Here is a 26,027-nt window from a genome sequence, read left to right as displayed (position 1 = left end):
TTCTGGGAGCCTCATTAACACAAAATGTCACATAATCTTACAACTATTGATTTTTGTATGTTAATTTTATAAGCTGCTTCCTACTAAAACCATTTTAGAATTTTCCAGTTGATTTTCTCACATTTAGCAATTTTTAAGTTAACTATAAATGAAAAGACAGTAAAAATTTATGAGACAACATTTCATAAATTATTCCAATTAAAAAAGAAAATCCATAGCATAAAATAAGGTTATGTTTCCTTTGGTAACAATAAAAAGTACTCCTGCTACCCTCATGGCCTATGTCTGCTAATGAGGAATGAAAGGGTAGTTATGATTCGAATATTAAGAAAATTAATATATACCCAGTAGATAAAAGCAGAATGTGAAATCAGTTTACTTTAAGAAGTAGCAGAGGTCATGGATAGGAAACAGAGGCTTCTATGCTTATCCTATTCTTGAGGATGTCTATGATGTGTACTCACAACAAAGGTCTGCGTTCTTGTCCAAATTCTGCTTCATAGTAGCCATCTCTGCAGTCTTTTCCAACTAGATCATGAGGATGAGGTTTATATGGGTCATTCTTTGTTACTAATGTGATTCTCACTTTTCCTTTTCCGTAATAGTTCATAATCTAAAAGGGGAGTAAATGAAATATGAGTCATAAATATATCTCATTAAGAATGGACATACTAAATGATAGTTCAGTTTATACAATGGGGAAGCAGATGTGGCTCAACTGACAGAGCATCTGCCTACCACATAGGAGGTCCAGGGTTCAAACCCAGGGCCTCTTGACCTGTGTGGAGCTGGCCCACGCCCAGTGCTGATGCATGAAAGGTGTGCTGTGCCACGTACGGGTGTCCCTTGCATAGGGGAGCCCCACGTGCAAGGAGTGTGCCCCACAAAGAGAAATGCCCCGTGTGAAAAAAAAGTGCAGCCTGCCCAGGAGTGGCACCGCACACACAGAGAGGTGATGCAACAATATGACACAACAAAAAGAGACACAGATCCCCCGTGCCACTGACAAGAATACAAGCAGACACAGAAGAACACACAGCAAGTGGACACAGAAAGCAGACAATGGGGGCGGGGGGGAGAGAAGGGCAGAGAATGAAAATAATAAATCTTTCCCAAAGAATTATATAATTTAGTTGGCACTAAATAAATAAAGTCCAAATGAGGGGCAAATGGAGTTGGATGAAACCTTCCAGACAGCACCAGTAGGGAAGACTTCACTGATCAGTTTTTTGGCATATAGTTTCTCCCTAACTTCAGTTGGTCAAATCATCTGACTATGCTTATTTTTCTTTAAAACAAGTACAGTTATATAGCAAAATTGTATCATAAATTCGTCAGGAAATACTCAGATGTTAAATCACTGAATTCCCAGCTCTTAGATGCACTGCCATACCAAAATCATTCCTTGGGGAAAAAAACACAAAACTATATATACATATATACGTATGCACCACACTGGAAATAACATGTCAATATGATCATTTTACTTAATATGTGTCATTTCATTTCACAAAAGTATTTCATTAGTAAGCACATCTAGAGCGTTAACTGCACAATGGGGGATGAATCAGGTCGAGTTTAACAAAATTAAGTTTCACATAAAAAATATGTCTAGAATGCTGAAAGTGAAGAGAGATCAGCATGGGAGAAGAGGGCACTCTGAGCATGGGGAGCAACTAATGTTTACTTTGGAAGCTAGCAAATTCATAAGAACAATGCATGGAATATAAAAACTGCATACCACAAGCGAGAAAGGTAGTTAAGTAAGTACGGGTGGCTTAACAGGTACAGAACACTCAAATCCATAATTTTGAATGAAAAATTTTTTTGGAACAGTAACCAGGAAGTATTGCCTTTCTGGATGAATGAAAGGTAACCACTCAAGAGTGTAGGATAGGGAAGCAGACAGTGGCTCAACTTATAAGAGTGTCCACCTACCATATGGAGAGTCCAGGGTTCGATCCTCAGGGCCTCCTGACCCGTGTGGTGAGCTGGCCCACATGCAGTGCTGCCGCACACAAGGGATGCCATGCTGCACACAAGGAGTGCTGTGCCACACAGGGGAGCCCCTGTGTAGGGCGCCCCAAGTGCAAGGAGTGCACCCATAAGGAAGGCCACCCCATGTGAAAAAAGCACAGCCCTCCCAGGAGTGATGCTGCACACACAGAGAGCTGATGCAACAAGATGACGCACCAAAAAAGAAATGCAGATTCCCAGTGCTGCCAGATAATGCAAGTAGACGCAGAAGAACATACAGTGAATGGACACAAAGAGCAGAAAACGGGGGGGAAAGGGAGAAAAATAAATCAAAATAAATCTTTTTTTTTTTTAAAGATTTATTTATTTCTCTCCCCTTCCCCCCCACCCAGTTGTCTGTTCTCTGTGTCTATTTGCTGCGTCTTCTTCTTTGTCCACTTCTGTTGTTGTCAGCAGCATGGGAATCTGTGTTTCTTTTTGTTGCATCATCTTGTTGTGTCAGCTCTCCATGTGGGCGGCACCATTCTTAGGCAGGCTGCACTTTCTTGTGCGCTGGGCAGCTCTCCTACGTGGCACGGCACTCCTTGCATGCATCACCACTGCACATGGCAGCTCCACAGGGGTCAAGGAGGCCCGGGGTTTGAACCGCAGGCCTCCCATGAGGTAGACGGATGCCCTAACCACTGGGCCAAGTCCGCTTTCCAAAAATAAATCTAAAAAAAAAAAAGCGTAGGATAGGCTGATCTAGATCTCAAGCTGCAAAGTGCTTAGAATTAGCTGGAACGATAAATATACGAAAGATCTTAGAAATATTTTAGAGAAAGTATAGAACAAGCTAAATTATGGAGAAGAGGAAATGGAAGAATGTTTCCTTATTCACCTTTTATTAGCATTCCTTCTACTTTAACATGTAAATAAAAGGATTTAGCTAACCCACATCTGTATTGCCGCTAAAAAGGTGATAAAAAATTAGGAATTCAATATATAATTTGCCATTAACTTATTCTGTAATTTAGCAATTCCCTTTAAATGCAATAGAATAACATTTGTAAATAATTTAGTTATAAAACAATGAATTCAGATCTGTTGATGAAAGATAAAATATAACATTTTTCCAAATCCACTTTGCCATAAAAATTTTTTTTTAAAGACTTATTTATTTCTCTCCCCTCTCCCCCACCCCGGTTGTCTCTTCTCTGTGTCTATTTGCTGCACTGTCTTCTTTGTCTGCTTCTGTTGTTGTCAGCAGCACAGGAATCTATGTTTCTTTTTGTTGCGTCATCTTGTTGTGTCAGCTCTCTGTGTGTGTGGCAGCATTCTTAGGCAGGCTGCACTTCCTTTCGCTCTGGGTGGCTCTCCTTACGGGGTGCTCTCCTTGCGCGTGAGGATCCCCTATGCGTGGGACACCCCTGCGTGGCAGGGTACTCCTTGTGCGCATCAGCACTGCGCATGGGCCAGCTCCACACGAGTCAAGGAGGCCCGGGGTTTGAACCACGGACCTCCCATGTGGTAGATGGATGCCCTAACCACTGGGCCAAGTCTGCCGCCAGCCATAAAAGTTTTTAATTTGCATTTAAAGGTTAAAAGGTCTCCTTTTCCATAGCCTCTAGACTAAGCCAAGTAATTGCAGAGAAAAATTCGAATTGAGTTTCCAAATCCATATTTTTAATCTACAATTTCATTCACCTCTGGAGGGAGAGAATGCTTTTTCTTTATTAGCCCTGTGTTCTAAAAAAGGATCATGATTCAAAAGCTGCACAGGGAAGGGGATGTGGCTCAAGTGGTTGAGCTCCTGCCTACTACATGGGATGTCCGGGTTCAGTTCCCAGTGCCTCCTATAGAAGATGAGCAAGACAGCGAGCTGAGGCAATGGGCAGGCGCAGCAAACCAATGCAACGAGACACAAAGAGGAAAACATAATGAGAGACACAACAAAGCAGGGAAGGTGGCTCAAGTGATTAGGCACCTCCTTTCACATAGGGGGTCTCAGATTCAGTTCCCAGTGACTCCTAAAAGAAGAAGACCAGCACACAACAAACAGACATAGCAATTGCAAACAACGAGGGGGTAGGGAGAAATGGATAAATAAATCTTATATATATATATATTTTTTTAAAGCTGCCAATGTACATTAAACACTGTGAAACACTCTGCTTAGATTTAGTACCCAAGCAATGGATAGTATTTCATGATTTATCGTAGAATCCATTCTATACTTAAGAAATGTCCCTAGACATCAAGTTATCTACTATAGCTCAACTTTAAAAAGAAGAAAAAGACCATGGAGATGACCATGATGAAAGTGGGCTTTTACTGTGACTGCTGTAGCTAAAATATGAACCACCTGAACAAGAGGTATACCCTGGAGAACAGTCTATTACCTGGATAGATGGGTAGGTTCGGTTGTTGTCTGTGCTGTGCTCCCCTGGAATGCTGCCTGCTGATCGCCCTTCACATTTGTATCTAAAACGCATGCCCCTCTGCCTGGGTTGTTCAATTATCTCTATATATGGGTTATACCCACCTGAAATTAAAAAAAGGGGAGTGGGGAGGTGAGATTAAGATAACAGTAATACTGGACTTTAACCATTTTTTTTCAAAACAGCAGATTAAAATAAAGATTTTTTTCTCCCCCAAAATAAAAGAACAAGGTTGAAATGCAATTATCCAAGATTGGGTGGTAGAGACACTTTTTCTCATTCAAACTGAACTCCTATTAGTGTTAACAGAAGTCATTCAAATTATACTGATTGGTTAACATGTTATCATTTAATAGCTATATAGCTGGTGCCAGTATGAAGTTCTGAGATAACCACTTCAGAGATACCTACTTCCCACATGAGACCAAATAGAAGGGTTTCCCCCAAGATTTCCCCAGAAGGGTTAAGAAGACAATATTCAGAAGTACAATCTTGTAAAATGAATAAAATGTAATTTAACTACTTGATTAGTATTAGACTCTAAAAAGAGACTAAAAGAACATTCACTGAAATGGAAAATGCATGCAAATCCTTACAGAAGCATATTTAAGTTTTTTATACCTCCACTGGAATCTTAGAAGACTTACATATAGCATATTAAAACAAGTTCTAAAAGAGACTTTAAGCTCATCAGAATTTTCATACCTAAACCTTTTCTAAAGCATACAACACAGGGAAGAAAAAAAAAATTATTTAATTTCTATATAATTCAAAATATGCAACTTTTGAATGAATACAATATGAATCTCAAAACAATTATGCTGAGAAAAGGCACACCAAAAAAAAACATATACTGAATGATTACATTTTTATAAAATTCTAGAATATGCAAACTAATTTATTAGGAAAGGAAGGAGATGAGTTGTTGTCTAAGAACAGGGTTATGGGGTGGATAGGAAATTTTGGGGGATTATGATGTTTATTATCTTAATTGTAGTAATGATTCCAAGGTTGTATGCCAAAAACTTATCAAACTACACACTTTATTTTGTTTTTGCATACCTTAAATATGTGTAATTTACAGTATATTAATTATACCTTAATAAAGTCATTTAAAACATATATACCTTTACCCTCTCTTAATATCCAAACCTTGGAAACAAAAAGTTCAATAAAAACACTCCAGTGTGCTTCCAAGTAGGGTAGTTAACAATGCGTTTTTCTTTCAAGGATGTGAACATATCTTCCACTAAACCAGAGGTTCTTAACTTTTTTTGTTCCATGGACCCCTTTGCCAGTCAGGTGAAAACCATGGACCCCTTTCTAAGCCCACACTGTACTGTGTATTATTTAATAAATATATCACACCTGCACCAACACGTCCCCACAATAATTTTTTGAATTTCAGTTCAAGCTCATGGACCCTTTAAGAACCCCTGCACTAAAGAAACAGAACACCTCACTATATATCCATTTCATTGACCGATGGCTTGTCTTCTGTAAGAATGGAAGCAGTCTTCAGAAAGGATAACACAGTGGAACTTTTCAGTACAGTTCAGGGAAAAGACCTTTTGAATTCCACCCAGTCTTCTTAGCCATGAGACTGGAAATGTTATTAAATCTCTTATACTCCTCCTCTGCAAAATAGGGGGTAACAACACTAGCCTCACAGAACTGTGAGGATTAGAGAGATGGTATGTGTTATGTTATGTTCTCACCAAGTATTAGACATTTAGTAGATTCTCAATAAATGGTGTCTGTTATTATTTCAGATGCTTTTTAAAAGCAATGATTTGCAGAGATATGAGATGTTATTAAATCTTATACTCCTCTGTAAAATGGGGTAACACTAGTCTCATAGAGTTGTGAGGATTAGAGATGGCATGTGTTATGTTCTTACCAAGTGTTAGGCATTTAGTAGATTCTATAGTAGATTCAATAAATGGTGTCTGTTATTATTTCAGATGCTTTTTAAAAGCAATGATTTACGGAGGTACCATTGTGGACAAAACACAACTGCAATTCCGAAGGCTCTTACAGAAAATAGGGCAACAGAACACAAATTATTAGACTATAAAAGGGGGGAAAATGCTAACAAAATTGTGCATAAACTGATAAGAGTCAGAAATGCCTCACTACATCAGAGAGAATAAAAAAGAGTTAATGGAGCAAATGGGTGGGAAAAGAGATGAGGGAGAAGGGAGAGAGATAGGGCCTTCTAGGGAAAGAAAACTGTGTGTCCAAAGGTATGGCAGCACAGAAGAAAAGGATCTATTTAAGAATCACCACTCTCACTCTTCCAAAGAGAACCAAAAGCAGAGCACAGTTGGGGACTTCATCTACAACTGGTTTGTTTTTTTGTTTTTTAAGGAGGGGAATTCACATGACTAGATTGGCATTTCAGAGTAAGAATCTGGTGGCAGCAGATAGAAGTAAAAGAAAAGTGAAAACAGGATGACCAGTTTAGAGGCTATTACAGTAATGTGAGCAATGACATGAGAAGGTATGTTTGAATATGTTAGTGGTAGTAAGGATGAACAATTATTTAGAAGATATCATTGATAGTATTTGGTGACTGAGTGAACACTGGAGTTGAGAAAGTAAAGATGGAAGTGGATGTGGCTCAAGCAACTGAGGTCCTGCCTACCACATGTGAGGTCTGGGTTCAGTTCCTGGTGCCTCCTGGAGAAGACGAGCCAGACAGCAAGCTGATGCAATAAGATGACACAACAAGGAGACACAAAGAGGAAAAACAATGAGAGAACAACAAATTACAGAGCAGAGGTAGCTCAAGTGACTGAGCTCCTCTTTCCCACATGGGAGGTTCCAGGTTCGGTTCCTACTGTGTCCTAAAGAGAAGACGAGGAGACACAGAGAGCAGACAGCGAGCACAAGCAATGGGGGGAAAGGGAAAGGGGGAATAAATTTAAAATCTTTTTTAAAAAAGAGAGAAAGTAAAGAATCATTGCTGATGCCAAGGTTTCTACTTTCAGTTACAGAGTAAATTATTATTACTATTATCTTTAGCTTTATTAGGTTTGGTTCAGATTCCACGCCCCCCCCCAGTCCCCGCTTGAATCTATTATTCATTTGTTCATTGAAAAACTGATTTTATCCTCACCAAATTCATAATACTTACTTCAATTTTACTGAAGAACAGTATGATAAGCATGCAGGTGAATATTTCACACACTTAAATAGTTCATATTCTTATATATCTTTATAGGAATATTTAAGAGAAAGTAAATTAAAAAGTCAATAACTAATGAAATCACCAGTATTTTTTAAGTGACATCTAAAATAATTTTGTGGTTAAACTAAAGGTCATATAAATTCCTGCCTACTACTTAAAGGCACCTTGACAGGAAATTAATATCGAATGATATCATTAATGGTAAAGGCTAACATTTTAAGTATGTATATGCGAATAAAAATGCTAGGATCATAGTAGGAGTCATTCAAATACTTCATTGTTTACACAACACTTTAAACTAATGTATTTATGAAAAAGTTTACAGACAAAAGAACAGAATAGCAGCTGTAGAAAATATTAAACGTTTTTAAATTACAGAAATTACAAATATTATCATATAAAATTGAGTACTAAAAATCTGCCATTGCAGAAGTTCTTTATTGATCAAAAGTCTCACTACCAACCAAGTGACAGTGTTTATTGTAATATGCTATATTTCACCAGCTGGAAATAGCCTACCCCTCCTCTAAACTTCATAGTATTTTGTTTATGGCTATTATTTCAAATAATTATAATTCTGGGGGAGCAGATGTGGCTCAAGTGGTTGAGTGCCTGCTTCCCACATGGGAGGTTCTAGGTTCGGTTCCCAGTGCCTCCCCAAAATAAACAAACAAACAAACAAATCTGTAAAAAACAACTCAAGGGAGCCGATGTGGCTCAGTGGTTGAGTGCTGGCTTCCCACATATGAGGTCCTGGGTTCAATCTCTGGCCCCATTACCTTACCAAAAAAACCTATGATTTGGGGAAGATTTGCTATTTTATTTCTCTTGATATAAAGCTATTTGTTTTATTTCTTCAAGCTAGTTGAAGGCAATAACTGTCTTATCATTAGTGCCTTGTGCACAGGTGTTCAGTAAATGTCTTATTAGATTCCACTACAATGAAAAACAAAATAGGGCTTTGTAGGTACTGGATTTGCTACACCTTCATACTTCCGCCTACCCACTCTTAGTCTGATTTATCTGTATTTCTGATTTTAAAAAGACTTCCAAGCTTTTAAGAATTTATATCATGCATCAGTACAATGCACCAAGTACTTCCTTCCTCAGCACTGTGCAATGAATTGACAGTCTGCCTGAATATAAAAAGTGCTGAAACGTAGTCATCTAAGGTAATTTTAATTAAGATTATCACAAATCACTACAGTTTTGAAAAGCATTGAAATGCCTGCAAAACATGTTCTAAACAAATTGAATGCTGTATTTTAAAATCAATACTAAGCAAATTTGGGATGACCTGTATTTTGAACAGTATTTTAAAATGCTACTACAGACCAAAATAACAAATGACATATAGCAAAAGTAACTGCAAAATATATTTATGTTTTTTATTTGCACTTAGGCAAAAAAGGATGCTATTTTAAAACGTAGTGCCTATCTAAGAAAGTTTAAGTTTTTAAGATTAAAAAAAGAATTTACACTGAAATTTTAAAAAGGGCTAAAAATGGATCATCAATTGTCCAAAAAAAAAGACACTGTAAACTAAAATCTTATCCCTGGAGTTAGGACCAGCATTAAGTGTACAATGAAAAACTGTCAATTACAGTAATTATAATACCATTTTAAAGCACTTTCTATACATTTCTCATCCGATCCTCAAAACAACTTAATCTTCAATAAAAACAGAATAGGAAATATCCCATTTTACAGATGATGAAACTAAAGCTCGAAAATGTTAAATGACTTGCTTAAAGTCATAGCTAATAAGTAACAGAGACAATGCTACAAAATTTAATGAAGTTATAGGAAAAAAAGTATTGAATGTCATCACCTAATAACAGCTGGGACCAAATTTAGCAGCTGAGTGCCAATATAATATAACAAAATATAACAAAACAAAATATATCAGCTGGGTGCCAAATTTAAAAGCTGGAGGGGGGGGCGGGTAAAGTCATAGTAACTGTCCAATCTAAAATAAATGGAACATAGTTAAAGAAGATAACCCATGTTGGTATAGGCAATTGCATATCTATTAAATCCAATGAAATCCCTACAACAGAGTTCATGGGGGGGGCGTTAATACATCAGAATCACCTAAGTAGCTTTTTTAAAACAGACATGCCCTCATCTCACCTGACACCAGATGAACAGAAACAGAAATCTTCAAGCATAAAGCTCAGATACAAGTTTCTGAAAAAGGCTGTTCAGGCAATTCTACCACACCCTTGTGATTAAAAATCATTGCCCCAAAACATAAAGAAGCAGAACAGTAATGTGCATATCTAAAGAAGCAACACAAAAATTCAGGCACAAGTACAGGTTGTAACACGGATAAAATAGACTGAGCAATCAAAATTTCTCAGCCTATTTTATTTCTCAGTCAAAACTTCTCTCTCAATCAGGAAAGTATATCCAAATGTGAGGGAAAAATATATTAATGTAGGAATAGCCCTCAATTGCTCCAACTTATTTTAAAATGTAAACTGCCTGCAAAATTAATATTTTAACTATTATCAATAACATATTTCTTATAATAGAACACACAAATGACCATAATGTACAAATGTATCACAACACCACAGTGGAGAACAGCGGACTAGAGAATGCATATCCCTTATAAAAGTACTGGGAACAGACTTTGCCTGAGATCTGAAGGAGCAAATGGAGTGAAGAACATACACTTTTCCAAATATCACCTCCACTCACTATAAATTAGGAAAAAAAAAAATCCCTTCTTTCCTCAAACCTTCAAACCCAAATCAATCATGTTGATAATACTCTTTACCTTAAGATACAGGTAAGTTTTTTTCCATTTCTTCCTTTCTATGGCCAAAATTTAGAGCAACCATTTCTTACAAAGACAGAAGTGCAGTCTTTTAATAAAGGTGCAAAGAAAATTAAAGCCTCTTCCTATAAGGGCAAGAAAAAAACATAATAGGTGCAAAAGAAATAAAATGAGGAATGAGTCATGTCAATCAAGATGGCAAAGGAAACACTTTAAAATTTACTTTTGTTCCCCCTGAAAATGCTTACTATCAATTAGTGGACAAACAAGAAGAGATTCATCATCTCCAGTATCGAACATCTAATTCCCTTCTTTAAACATACACAAAACCACTTCAAACAGTTTAAAGGTAAATGGGCGCTGTTTTCTTATATTCTTTTGAAAGATACATTTTCTATCTAGCTTCTGGTTTAATCTACTATTGGTTTTATGGTTTAATAAAGTTCTAGAATCTTAAGGATACTGAAACAATATTAAGAGCTAAGTGTCTCTGGTAGGTTCCTGTTCCCCGGAGGCCTGAGTTCTAAAGCCTGCTCCACTAAATTAAGAAAACTAACAAACACTTATATGGCATGCATTATCGCATTTGTTCCTCACAACAAACCTTTGCAGTGGATATTATTCCTATTTTTACTGAAGGCTTTAAGCCCATACATCACAGCGTGGCAGAACATGAATAAAAGCCAGTGCAGAGTCCAGGTTTATTCCAATATATGAGGTTGACTCTCAAAGGGCTTTTAAGAATCCAAATAAGGGAATTTTCAGATGATAATTTGATTATGTATATACTACAAAAATAAAAAATGTGTAAGGTTTTGGCAATAGAGAGATCCCAATGCCATGGGGAAAAAAATCAAGTCATGAAAAAACTTTTTAAACTACCAGGGTGAAAAAGCAGGAGAGTATTCTAAATAAAAACAGGTAAGATGATGTGGTTTAAGCGATTGGGCTCCCGTCTACCATATGGAGAGTCCCAGGTTCAGTTCCTGGGGCCTCCTGGTGAAGGTGAATTGGCCCCAGCAACAAGCTGGCCCCCACGCACAGAGAGCTGGTGCAATAAAATGACACAACAAAAAAGAGACACAGAAGAAAGACAATGAGACACAACAAACCAGGAAGTTGAGGTGGCTCAAGCAACTGAGAACCTCTCTCCCGTTGAAAGGTCCCAGGATCAGTTCCCAGTGCCAGGCAAGCAGTCACAGGAAAACTCGGAGCGAATGGACACAGTGAGCACAAACAGCAGTAGGGCGGGGAATAAATAAATCTTTTTAAAAAAAGTTTTGAAAAAAAAAACACATGACAGGGCCAATTTGTTTCCTTTATGATTAAGATTGTCAGTTTTAAAAATAAAAATTCAGAGTGCCCAGTTAAATATGAATTTCAGATAAACAATGGATATTTAGTATGTCACATGAAATAGGTAGGACATTACAGAAAAAAATGTTTACCTGAAATTTAACTTTATCTTGGCATCCTGAATTTTATCTGGCAATCCTAATCCTGATCTCTAATAGTTTGATTACTGATACATGTAAAAATCAAACAGCTTAGATGAAGGCTCAAGAAACACTCGTGTGTTTATAATCAGTTGCAGAGAACACAGATGAGAAACTTGGGACAGAAGGAAATTCTGAGTCCCTTAAGCTGTATTTGAGAAAGTCACTACCCCAGATGTTCCTAATTATGATTCACCTGATTCCTCCCTAGTTATTTCATTCACTCTTTCCATTCACTCTATCATGTTATCACCTTAATTCTTTTATACCACTGTTATCTCTACCTTTTCACATGCTGCATATCTGAAGCAATATTCATGTTCATATGTATAGTTTTTTACTTAAAAAAAAAAAACATTTGCTTTAAGCTCTCCATTCCTAACTTCCAGCTCTACTATTAAGTTGCCTCTACTATTAAGTTGCATCATATCTACAACCATTTTCCCTCTTACTCAAGAGAAAAAAATTGTTTTCTTGAAATTCATACTATAGTCAGAGTCGGTAAGTAGTATGTCTTAGAGAAACCATTTCTTTGTGTACTTCTTTTATGTGACATAGCAGAACTATACCAAGGAAATTTTTTAATAAAAACAATAAATTATCTAAATTTTAAAACAAGTTTAACTAAAGACAGTACTTAGTATATAGTGCTAGAAGCCACAGAAGAACACTTTGCTGTTTTTACTGGAAGAATGAGAAATTTTGAATTCACACACAAAATAGCTAACTTTACTTGTAGTCAATAGAAAGGAATCATAAATACCCATATTTTTTATGCCTATTCTAATTAATTGTATCAGTGGACTGGAATCAAGGTTGTTGGTTTCTTTTAAGCAATGAAAAAGTTAGTAGAGAGCTATGAAACCCTAAATAATCTAACAATTGATCTGAACAAAATTTCAGAATCATCTATAAGATCAATGTTCCAATTACTATATTTTCCTCATGGCACTCATAATTTTGTTTATGAGATTATGATCTATGGTACTTTTACATCATATAGGTCACACATATTCAACTACAAAAATTTGTTTACATATGCCATCTGGTGAGAAATGAAGAAATAGTCTTCAATGCTTGGTAATCAATAAAATTACTTTTTTGAGATTGTAATACTCCCTTACCACAAACAGAATCTGACCTAGATAATGATAAACGAATTAAACATTTTTTTCTATTACTTCCAAAATACTGTTTCAAAACATGGATGGGTTAAGATATATGTAGGGGATTTGAATCTCTGGACTGATAATATGACACCCAGGCCCAGAGCCTCAACAGACTTCAGCTCCTACACTTTGATTTATTGGACTTACTCCACTCAGCTAACATGGAGTTGAAGAAGGTCAACCACCACAACATGGAGCCTAGAGTGTCTACAACTGGAAGCGGGAGGAGTGCATCCAGTACCCATATGGAATCTAAGCCCTCACTTGACATAGATGTGCAATGGACACAACCAATCCAATGTCCACAGAGAAAATGTGGAATGGGTGTGGGAACGGTAGCCATGGTGGCTGCTGGGTGTGGGGAATGGGAGGAAGAGATGAGATGTGGAGGCGTTTTCGGGACGTGGAGTTGTCCTGGATAGTGCTTCACGGACAATTACGGGACATTATAGATCCCCCCAGGGCCCACTGGATGGAACGTGAGAGAGTATGGGCTATGATGTGGACCATTGACTATGGGGTGCAGTGATGCTCAGAGATGAACTTACCAGGTGCAATGGATGTGTCATGATGATGGGAGAGAGTGTTGCTGTGGGGGGAGTGGGGGGCGGGGGGCGGTGGGGTTGAATGGGACCTCATATTTTTCATAATGTAATTAAAAAATAAATAAATAAATAAATAAATAAATAATTAAAAAAAACATGGATGGGCCCCTTATATTTTTTATGCAACATGTATGTAATCTAAATCTTTAAAAAGAAAAAACAATAATTTAAAAAATATAGATGGTAATTTATAATTTATTTAGTTGATTATGGAAGTACACCCAGATTCCTTCAAAAAAAATTTTGCCTAGCAGTTTTCAAACTGGATTACATTTTAAAATAACTTCTTATATTTTAAATAGTCCCATTTTAACGCAACACTTGAGAAAATACCAAAAAAAAAAGAATTAAGAAATCACCCTTCAACTTCCAAATCTTTAAAATTTTCCATCCCCATAAACTTCCACCCCTCCAACTTAGGGAATTCTTAGTCCTCCTAACAGCTGAATATACAGTATAATTTAAAAGGTTTAAATTGTAGCACATTTTAAAATCATGTGGTCTTATAATACTTTACATAGAAATGGCTAATTCTTCTCTTTTGAAAGAATTATAGTATTACAATACATTCATGCAATAAACAGAGTTTGATTAAAATGACAGGCCTGACTTTTTACTTGTAACGATCACCATTCTTTACTACTTTCATACAAAATCTCCCTTGATAACCAAAAAATTATCCTAATACTTAAAGTCATCTTTACACTTTTAACCTAAATGTGCTCTGAATTCATGAACTTAGAAGGATGTCTGAAAGTTTAGGGTCACTGAAGTGGGTAAAGGGAAAGTTGAAATAGTTTAAACTGTACTTGTATTCTCACATGTAAACCACAAAGACAAACTGAAATGAAAAATCATGTGAAAATACTCCTATTTCCTTTTCAGCCTACAGTAGTAGCTAAGGACCTTTTTAAAAGGTCCCTTATGCTTTTTACTTCCTCTTCTCTGCTAGACATCAGCCTTGCGACCGAGGGTCACTGAACTAGGGAGTTGGGAGAAGGTGTAAAAGAGCGTCAACAAGAACCCCTCCTCTCCAGCCTCCTAGTACAGCATTACCTGTACTTTTAGGTCTCCCAGCCTTTGCTCACCGCGCTCCCTTTGCCTGGAAAGCACCCCCTGCCCCGACCCAGACAAAATCCTGGCACAGGTCCAATTCGAACGCGGTCTACTTGATTTAAGCCTCGCTTAGGTTATTCCGCACCCCAGCAGATTTGAAACTCCCTCCCGTGGCCGTCAACTGCTTCCTAGTAAACTCGTTTCCCCAAACTAAGAATCCCAAACATTTACTAACTGAAAACAAGCATTTACGTAAGTAATAGAAAGTTGTTTTCATTCCTACCCATTACATGAAAGCACGAGTACTTTATATTGTAAAAAAAAAAAAAAAAAAAATTCCCCTATTCTATAAAGGAAAAGAAAAAGTACTTCTCGGTAAACTATGTTTACTTTATTTACACTTTATTTCACAGTAAAATTCATCCACTTTGTTGAAGCAACATTTCCACTTGACAATACCAGCGACGATTTTTAAAGCCGCACCACATTCTGTACAACTGTTAGCACAACTGAGAATACCTCTTGACATTTGAAATTAAACTAAAAAAGAGTAGGTCTCTTCTCTGGCCAGAAGGTTCCTCATTTCTGTTCTAAAACATAAAACTACCACTTCAATAAAAATTTTTAAAAAAATTTTTTTAAAGATGAGAACTCGTCCTCCTTTATTTAAATTCTTACTTTCCTACTCCTAAAATCAAGCCATGCGGAATTTCTAAGGTTCCGGCTATTATTAAGGCATCAAATTACAGAGCTTGGCTTTGATTTCGCACGCAAACCCTGAACTAGGTAACTTTTTTAAAAAGGCTGACAACTTGCCCGATAGGGCGATTGTTTTAGACAGAACGAGCCACAACCCAAACAAGAGGCTCCCGCACCCTCCACCGCATGAAGCCCCCGACAGGCAAAGCAGGAAGGCCCCCGGAGCAGCAGGAACACTCACCCGAGGCCATGGCTCCGCTCACCGCGCCGCCCCGCAGGCAGCCGAAGCGTCCGGGCCGAGGCCGCCGCAGTCAGTCAGCCCGTCAGCCTGGTGGCCGCGCAACCTATGCCGGCGGGACCCCCAGTTCCCCTGACCACCCCCGGGCCCTCCTCCTTCTTCCCGCCCTCTCCCTGGGTTTGCGGCTCACACCTTCCCACCCCCCTGATTCTCGCGCTCCGGGTCACCCAGCGTCGCCGGGCCAGGGTGCTGGAACGAGGGGCAGAGGCGGAGGGCGGAGAGAACCCAGAGCCGGCAGGGCCGAGAGACCCGCAGCCGGGCGGGAAGGGGATTTCCCGCCGCTGACGTCGGCCCCTCGCCACCGCCTTCCCCAGTGGGCGGGGGGCAGGGCGTCCCCGCGGCCGGCGCGCGCTGCGCCCCGCCCCCTGCCCCCACCGCGCACGCTCGCCTCCCCCGCGCGTGCGTCCCCGTGGCTGCGGCGGGTGAGGGATGTGGCTCGCCGGAGGCAGGAGCCCTGAATCTTTGGGAGCGCAGGGAACGCTGGGAGCCAGGAGATGACGGTCTCAGTCGTGCGGAGGCCGCGGGCTCCTGAGAAATCCCCCTCCTCCAGGTTCTTCGGAGCGTGGTTTAAAGTTCAGGAGCGGGTGGGAGGGCGCGGTGACGTCGAGAGGGCTGGCCGCCCGGGAGCATTTGGGGGCGGGCCGGGCGGTGAAGGGGGGCCGGCGCTCCGGAGCTGGGCGGAGGACGGGCCGGGGTTTTCAATGGGTGGTTCCCCCTCTTCCCGATTTCGCACATGCAAATCTCCGCCCCCGCGCGGGCGGGCGTCCGGGTGCGCCGGCTAGGGGAAGTAGCCGAAGGGCCCGGCGCCTGCGTTCATCCTTTGTAATTCATCTATTTGCATGCGGAGACCCTAGCGTTCTGATTCCCCCCTCCAGCTTTCAAATGCGAGGGCTCTGTTATCTGTACGTCTTTTACCTACTGAAACTTTAAACGCAAAAGGTCCGTACCGCGAGATCGTACCATAGGTAACACGAGTTGCCTCATCACTACGCAGTGTGTTCTAGTTCAGTGAGGTTAAATTCAGTGACGTGAAGACAATATTCTGGGATTTGATAGATATCCATAAGGAAAGGGAGAATAGAAGCACATTTACTGTGTTGCCTAGTATAACTTTGTTTCTTTCATTTATGTCAGATAACTCAACCTCACCTATGGAGTATTTTTATTACCTTCATTTTTCCTAAAAGGTAATCGGGGTACAAAGAAGTCAAGTAACTTGTCCAAAAGTCATAATGCTGTTAAAAGGAAAAACACAATTTAAACCCAAAATTGTCTAAGCCCAAGCTCCCTGCTCTTCTCACTATCCTTTACTGCCTCAAGTAAGTATGAAGGGAGATTAGGGAACTTGAACCTGCCATCCAAGAGCTTTAAACTGGAGGCCCCTTTGGGGGGAATCATTAAAAATAAAAATCTCTTGCCAATTCCAAAAATATCTCCACAAAATGTGGAAAACAAACATTTTTATTGAATAAGCGTTAAATCATACCGTGACACACGTCACAGGCAATCTAAAGATTGCAAGAGCAAAAAGGAGCGTACATCTTTTTTACCGCCTGGCAGATAGCAATCCACCACGTACCTGCTGTCTTTATCCAAAGGAGAAATAAAGCTTCTCATATCTTTTAACAATAGGAGATTACATCTTGGAGACAAGTGCCAATGTTTAAAATCCCGCAGAGAGAAGTTGACCGGCAGCCTTGATAGTCACATTTCAAAGAGATGGCCCCAAGCCCACCGAAAGATCTTCCTGGAATGCAAAACTGGCAAGAGGTTTATTTAAAGCTTTTGCATACATACACCTCTAAGAGACAGAAAGCATTTAAAATTTCACGTTTTCCAAAGGAAATGCTAAATGAAGGGGTGAGGAGTTCTCTTTTTTGACACTAGGGAAAATTTTAATTTTTATACCTTTTTTAAAGATTTGTATTTACCCTTACATCCCCAAATGTTGGAGCTGTAAGGGCAAACTGAGCACAAGTATTTAAGATTCCATTAGGAAGATGAGGAATAGGAATGGAAAATATATTGTGTGTGTTGTTTACATTCCGTCTCCAGAAACGAATTGGTTTTAGGTGCTCCTTGAACATATTAGGGGATAAGGAGTTCTGGATGGAATAGAAGCTGTCTTAGTTGTGAGACCCCAGACTAGGCTTAAAATTACTCCAATTTATGATATTGTAAATTGCATCTTACGAGATTTAGTACAATTATAGAATTTTTACCTAATTAGCTTTATCTTTTTTTTTCCCCCAAAGACTCCTGTTTTTTTAAATCTCCCCATTATTAGAATGGCATATTTATATTTATTTCCTGTGCCATTTTTATTTGCCATATGATTAACCTATGGATTTATGTTATCTCACTTTTTAAAAAAAGTTTTTTCTTAATCCTTTATTTTTAGGTGGTATGTGGGATTGAACCATGGACCTCCTACATGCAAAGCAGGCGCTCCACCACTGAGTTAAACTCACTCTTCATTATCTTTTTAAACTAGCTGAACTAGAAACCCTTTTTTCAAAGATTCAGTCCATACCTGAAAAGTGAAAATATTTTACTTGTGTAGGGTAAAATTATTTAGGTGAAAAAAAAGAAAGATGAAAAGACAAGAAAGACAAGATGATGGATGGACTGAAAACAGCAACAAACAAAATTGGTGATTTTGAAGATTTTTTTCCAGGCCTTATGCTGGGGAGAAAATAGTTTATTACTCTAAGGCTGCTAGGCAGCTAGCTGTTGGAAATTATAGAGAAGAAGAATACACTGTATCTGTCCTTGAGGGCTTACCATTGTGGAGACTTTTCATTTACTTCAGCAAATATCTACTCTGTGCCAGGTGAACATCTAGGTTATGGGACATACACTAGGAAATAAATAAAATCTCTGCCTCCATGCAGCTTATGACCTACATAAAAGACAATAAGCGTGTAAGGATGTAAGATAATTTCAAATACTTTTTTTTAAAAAGATTTATTATTTGCCCCCACCCCCATTATTTTGGGTTCACTATCTGCTCTCTGTGTCCATTTGATATACTCTTTGTGTCACTTGTCTTCTCTTTAGGAGGCCCTGGGAACTGAACATGGGACCTCCCATGTGGGAGAGGTACTCAATTATTTGAGCTACCTCAGCTCCCTGCTTTGTTGGGTTTCTCATTATTTTTCCTCTTTGTGACTCCTTGTTGCATCATCTTGTTGCATCAGCTTGCTGTGCCTGCCCATCATGCCAGGTCACCGTCTTACTTGTCTTCTCCAGGAAGAACTGAACCCGTGTGGTAGGCAGGAGCTCAATTGCTTGAGCCACATCTGCTTCCCTCATATATATTTTTAAAATATTTTACTTCATTGCTCTAAAGAAAATCAGGCAATGAAATGAGGTAGAAGGTGACAGGAAAGGGATTCTCTGAGGAGGTGACACTTGAGCTTAGTCATAAGTGATCTAAGAAAGAGGTGGCCACAGGAAGACTCCAGGGAAAGAGTATTCCAGATGGAAGAACAGTAAGTGTCAAGTTCTTGAGATAGGTAAGAGCTTATTTGAGGGATGGAAAGAAGTCCAATAGGAGAAGAACAAACTGAAAGATTTGGAAAGGTAAGCAGGGCCAGATCATGTAGGGCTTTGTAAGCCATCATAACGAAGTTGAATTTTTTTTCCCCACTTGTACCTGGAAAGTCATTGGAGAGTTTTAAGCATATGGTTGATTTATAATTACATTTTAGGATGTTAACTCTGGCTGATGTGTTTAACTGTTAGTATTCAATAACTAGGGGCAAGAGTGAAAGTAGAGGGAAGCGGATATAGCTCAGGTGGTTGAGTGCCTCCTTCCCATGTATGACGTCCTGGGTTCAACCCCCGGTACCAACTAAAAATAAAAAAATAAAAAAAGAGTGAAGGTAGAGTAATTAGGAGAGTGTTGCAATATTCTAAGTGAGAAGTGAAAGTATGTGGACTAGTGTTTTAGCAGAGAAGATTGTGAAGGGAGGTCAGAGTTAGTGAGCTATTTTGGCCACAGAGCCAGATTCTTAAATGTATATAGAAATGCAAAGGTATTAGAATAGCCAAGATAATATTAAATAACAAAGCTGGAGAGTGCACACTACCTAATATCCAAATTTATCACGAAACTACAGAAATTAAGACAGTGTGATATTGGCACAAGTTTAGACAAATAGACCAATCTGTTGGATTAGAAAGTCCAGAAACACATCCATTCGTATATAGTCACTTGTTCTCAACAAAGTCTCTAATACAGTTCGGGGCGGGGCAGGGGGGCAGGGGGGGAGAAGGCCTTTTCAAGAAATGGTCCTGGGACAAATTTGATATCTATATGGAAAACAAGGAAACGTGACCCTATCCTCGTACCCAAAAAATGATTTGAAATGATTATAGACCTAAATGTGAAAGATAAAATAATAAAATTTCCAGAAGAGAAAATAGGAGCATATCTTCATAAACTTGGGAGAGGCAAAAAGTTCTTGAACATTACACGGAAAAAAAGCACTATCAAAAACAAGAAGCTAAGTTGGAACTAAAGCTTTTGTTCATTAAATAAAATGCCATTAAGAGAGTGACAAGGCAAGCCACGTACTGTGAGAAGACACTTTCAGTACATCTGATGAAGGACCGACCCTTCAGCCTTCCAGCCAAGGCCACACAGGTCTTGGGAAGCACCTGGCCAATTATGAGCACAGAGGTGATGGAAGGGCTCGCTCTCTGGCCAGTGCGGGACTCCTCTGTGGGCAGTCTTTACCATGTGGGGCTGGTTAAGATTTTCTCAGAGCTCCCTCCAGACTGATTCTCTTCATACCTAATTCTCCTTCCTTTCACAGGTGTCAGACCTGCGTCTGATGGCTTTCCCTGTCTACTCCTTTTCCTTCTCCATTTTATCTTTCATAGTTATCACTCCCAATAAACCTCTTTAACTTCTAGTTTCATTTTGGCATTTACTTCCTAGAAGACCCAGCTGATATATCTCCAATATCTACAAATAATTTGAAAAAAGATAGAAAACCCAACTTTTTAAATGGGCAAAAGACTCACACAGGTATTTTACAAAGTGCACTAGTCAAGTGGCTAATAAGCATATAAAAGATAATCTACATCATTAGTCATCAAGGAAATGTGTAAAAAAACTAATAAGATACTGCTACACCTCCATCAAATGGCTGAAATTAAAAGGATGAAATAAGTGATGGTAAAGATGTGGCACACATGGAATTCTCTTAAATTTGGGGGAGGGGCACAGTAAATTAGTACAACAACCTTGGAAAACTGGCAGTAACTACTAAAGCTAAAATACACATACCCAATGATCCAGCAGTACTACTCTTGGGTAAATTCCCAACAGAAATAAGCATTTATATCCATCACAAGATGAACAATAGTGTTAACACACCATTATTCATATCAGCCTAAAATTGGAAACAAAATGTTCAATAGTATAATCAATAAATAAACTGGTATATTCATGCCATAGAATTCTCCCCAATGATGATAAAGAGCATACCATTGACACAACAATATGAATGAGTCTTATAAACATACTACGTGGAAAATCTGTACATAAAACAGTGCATTCTCTTTGAACCCATTTAGTATGTTCTGTGTTCAAAGTTTTTGTTGAAAAATTAGATAAAACTAATTATAGTGATAGGGGTCTGACTGTATACTTTTGGACCTAGGAAACCTGTGTGGCCGGGAATGTTCTATATCTTGATCTGGGTGGTGGGTGACAAATATTTAAAACTTCATTGAGCTAATACTAATGCATAAGGACTTGCGCACTTACATTTATACCTCAATTTTAATAAAGTTTTACAAGATTTTTGAATGCCTTTCCCCATATGGGTTGTATGCAGGAACATACAACCTGCACAGCCTTACCTTTTTTTTGATTGATTGATTGATTTTTATTTCTCTCCCCTCCTCCCCCCTCCTCAGTTGTCTGCTCTCTGTGTCCACTCACTGTGTGTTCCTCTGTGTCTGCTTGTATTCTTTTTTTTTTTTTAATTTAATTCCCCTCCCCTCCCCCGGTTGTCTGTTTTTTCTGTGTCTTTTTGCTGTGTCTTGTTTCTTTGTCCGCTTCTGTTGTCGTCAGCGGCATGGGAAGTGTGGGCGGCGCCATTCCTGGGCAGGCTGCTCCCTCCTTCGCGCTGGGCGGCTCTCCTTATGGATGCACTCCTTGCGCGTGGGGCTCCCCTACGCGGGGGACACCCCTGTGTGGCATGGCACTCCTTGCGCACATCAGCACTGCACATGGGCCAGCTCCACACGGGTCAAGGAGGCCCGGGGCTTGAACCGCGGACCTCCCATGTGGTAGATGGATGCCCTAACCACTGGGCCAAAGTCCGTTTCCCTCAGCTTGTATTCTTGTCGGCAGCACTGGGAATCTGTGTCTCTTTTTGTTGCATCATCTTGCTGCATCAGCTCTCCGTGTGTGTGGCGCCACTCCTGGGCAGGTGTGCTTTTTTTGCGTGGGTGGCTCTCATGGGGCACATTCCTTGAGCATGGGGCTCCCCTACATGGGAGACACCCCTGTGTGGCACAGCACTCCTTGTGCGCATCAGCACTGCGTGTGGGCCAGCTCACCATGTGGGTCAGGAGGCCCTGGTTTGAACCCTGAATCTCCCATGTGGTAGGCGGATGCTCTGTCAGTTGAGCCAGATCTGTTTCCCAGCCTTATCTTGAAGACCCTGCTTGCCACCACCTTAGCTCCCCACCTCCTAACATATACTTCTTCACTTGGTTCATTCCTACCCATCCTTGAAGGCTTGGCTTATGGAAAGCCTTTCTAGATTTCCCTGGCTAGGTAGGCTGCTCCTTCTCTGTGCAATGTAACAACCAGCAAATATCTGTCATTCTGCTTACCACACTTAATTAGAGTTATCTGATTATATGCCTGGCTCCTGCATTAAACTATAAAATCCTAGAAAGGAGAGACTTGCTTGTTCCCAGTAGTAGCGACTCAATAAATATTTGTGGAATGAATGATCCTGACTAAATATCAGTACTTTGTTACTCAGGCCTGCTGGGGTGGTTGAGCATTCCACCTTGCCTGGTCTTTGGTACCTGGTATATTGTATACTTCGCATTTGGTTTGCTCATTTGAGCCTGTGGAAGACCAGATTTGATTTTATTCTGATACTGTGTTATAGCTATATCTATTCAGTTTGATGTCAGGTGTGTTTTTTTAAGAAAAAAATGCTCTTAAGGAGCAATTTCACTTTTTATCTCTTACTCTCATTCTTTCATATTCTTCTGGGTTTATATACCCAAAATACATCCAACTTCTAATCAGGTTTGTTTGTCTCTTGCAGGATTGTGACTTCTTGATAGCTGCATTATTTTTAAAAAAGCAGGGGGGAATTTTGTATGTTTAAGATACATTATTTAATGTCAAGAGCAATGGTTCTTTGCCTTATCAGATCAGTACCTACTGTTAAATAACATATATTTATAAAATCTATAATAGCCTAAAGTGAAAGTCATAGAATCTACCTTTCATGCATATTTTAAAACAAATCAAAATAATGCTCTAACACTAATAATAAGGAGAAATAAAAAGAAATTAAATTATAATAAAACAGTATTGACTTCAAGATGTAAATGCTTAGGCATGACTATACTAAAAGATATTACAAAGTGGTCAGCTCTTTGTAACTGTAGGTAAAATCACTGTGAATGCAAGAGCCAACAATGTAGCCTAATACTTGTTATAAGCTGTCAGAGTTGTGAGTTTTCCAAAATTTAAAAAAAGATTTTAATAAAACAATCTTCCCTCAGTTTACACAGTGGTTGGACATTCCTGGAAAATTCAACATGTTTTAGAGCACACACAAAATATTTTATATTGATACGTAAAATGGTGTTTTTTCTAGGCTTCTATTATTATAATAGATTTTTCACCTACATGAATGGCTGGTGAGACATTGTAAAGCCATGAGGATGCAGAGCAGTTCTTGGCTGTGCTAGACTGTCCCTTGAAAGGCATCTAGCATCCTTGACCATCCCACCAATAATGCAGTGGTGTCTTGTCTTAGTTTCCCAGGGCTGCTATTACAAATACCACACACTGGCTGGCCTAAACCACAAGAAGTTTTTGGCTTGCAGTTTGGAGACTCAGAGGCCAACGTGAAGGTGTTGGTAGACCATACTTGCTCTGTGGCATCCTGGTGGTGGTTCACTGGCAATTGATCTCTGCCTCTATCACTTGGGGATCTGTCTCTCCTGTGGCTTGTACTTCTGTGTCCAAATTTCCTTTGCTTAGAAGTGCTTTAGCCATATAAAATTAAGGCCCATCCTAATTTCAATTTGGGCTCATCCAAATAGGATCTTCGAAGATCCTGTTTACAAATGAGTCCATACCTACTAAACCAGAGTTAGGACTTGAAGACCCATTTACGAATGGGTTTACATCCCACAGGACTAAGGGAAGGACTTGAACATGTCTCTCTGAGAGACATGATTCACTCTACCACATGCTCCCAAATTATTGTGACAAACAGAAACGCAGTCACAGATTTCTGAAACATCTCCTGGTTTGTAACAGTGGTTCTTAAATTTTGGTGGTCATAAGACTCACTTGGGAACTTGTTTGGAATGCAGATTCCTTGGCCCCACTCCCAGAAATTCTTTTTCAATAGGTCGGGGAAGGGCCCTGGAATCTCCTTTTTTTTTCCCCGACTCCCACCCATTTTATTGACTGGCCCTCAGAACTCATTTTGGCAAGCCTTGTTTCTAGATGAGAGCCATGTGGTCCTCAACCTACCACATTCCACTAATGGTTTCACCAAAGAATCCAATCCCAGCAAGGGCCCAATCTATGTCATAAGAACCTTTATATTTAGAGAGGTTCATTTGATGTAATTATATAAATATATAATTGCAGTAGCATTGTTGGCAGTAGATTTCATTGCTGTCACTTTATGATACAAAGGAAAGTAAAAATTCCATTAGAAGTTGAAAAATTTGGTACTGTTGAGAATTACTCCAATAGCTGTGTAACAGAAATAAAATTTAAAATTCAAGTGCCGAGGTAATAGGGGAGGGCCAGAAAAACAACGGATAGTGTCAGGCAAGGTTAGGAAAATCTTGGAGGCGGTAGGGGTAGCTCAAGGTTAATTGTAGCCTACATGGACAGCTGGGTGGAAGGGAAACAGCACCCACCCTGCCAGGTGAACGTCAGGGCTGAGGGTGCCACAGTTTAGTGATGAAATTGAAAACCCAACCTCTCACCGAGATGGCATTTGTTTTTCACCACTATTTGAGAACACTATTTGAGCTCTGGAGTTGTAGCAGAGACCTGTTAACAGAGTATGTAGTTCTTCCACTAAGTCTGGGTTACTGAAGGTTTTTTGAGAAGTAGTATGACGACTACTTGGTGAACAAGGAGTGTCAGCCAAGTAAGAGTCTTGAATAATATTTAATGGAGACTGTGGAAAAAAGTCTATTGAATTCTCTCTTCCCATCACTGAGGGCCCTGGCTTTGCAGGCATACAGACCTGAACTTGAATCTCAGCTTGGCCACTTATTAACTGTGGGACACCGGGCAAGTCACTTAACCTCTCTGTGCCTGTTTGCTCATCTGTAAAATGGAGACTTGCTGTGAGGACTAAGCCAGATAATAAATGTAAAGTGTCTGACCCATGGAAAGCACTCAGAAATGTTAGCAGGTGTTTTTTTATCTGTTTTATTATAAAAATTTTCAAACATACAGCAAAGTTGAAAGAATTCTGCAGGGAATACCTGTGTACCTACCACTTAGGGTCTACTTTTAACTCTTTACTGTACTTGCCCTATCACCTAAGTGGCCATTTTTCCATTTCCATATTCATCCATTAACCTATCTGATTTTTATGTTTCAAAATAAATTGTAGTCACGGGTACACTTCTCCCTAAATACTTTAGCATGCTTAAGCAGGTGGTTTTTTTTTCATATTTCTTTAATAACCAGAATGATTTTGTTCATCAGATTAAATGTGTCTTTCCCTCAGGCATTTTTAGATAAACAGTGTCAAATTGCCTCTCTTTGATACTCCCTTTACCTGAGTTACCTTTTGTCTGTTACACAGTTTATGCAGATATTTTAGTTCAATTTAGGTGTCAATGATCTTTTTTTTTTTAAAGATTTATTTTATTTATTTCTCCTCACCCCCTTGGTGTTTGCATTTGCTGTGTCCTGGTCTTCTTCTTAGGAGATACCAGGAACCGAACCTGGGACCTGTGATGTGGGAGGGAGGTGCCTAATCGCTTGAGCCACCTCTGCTAAAGGTGTCAGTGACCTTTTACCGAGACCACACCCTTGTCCCTATCAGAGTACTGCAAGTCACGGCTCAG

At 39.4% G+C, this 26,027-nt stretch overlaps 1 protein-coding gene across 2 annotated transcripts in view; it reads right to left on the bottom strand.

Moving 5' to 3' along the window:
• Positions 1-16,037, bottom strand: part of REL (REL proto-oncogene, NF-kB subunit) — a 42,485-nt gene extending 26,448 nt beyond the window's left edge. The window contains exons 1-3 of one of the 2 annotated variants that reach the window (XM_058278612.2): positions 15,642-16,037; positions 4,359-4,501; positions 465-613 (exon numbers count right to left, since the gene is read on the bottom strand). In XM_058278612.2, coding sequence (XP_058134595.1) covers positions 465-613; positions 4,359-4,501; positions 15,642-15,651 — 302 coding nt within the window. In that variant the 5' untranslated portion in view covers positions 15,652-16,037. The remainder of the gene's footprint in view (positions 1-464; positions 614-4,358; positions 4,502-15,641) is intronic. The other variant, XM_058278611.2, reaches the window with a different exon arrangement.
• Positions 16,038-26,027: the final 9,990 nt, after the last annotated feature.

This window comes from Dasypus novemcinctus, chromosome 17 (assembly GCF_030445035.2).
Source record: "Dasypus novemcinctus isolate mDasNov1 chromosome 17, mDasNov1.1.hap2, whole genome shotgun sequence".
In the NCBI taxonomy this organism is placed as follows: Eukaryota; Metazoa; Chordata; class Mammalia; order Cingulata; family Dasypodidae; genus Dasypus; species Dasypus novemcinctus.
This window is presented reverse-complemented; position numbering and strand designations above follow the sequence as displayed.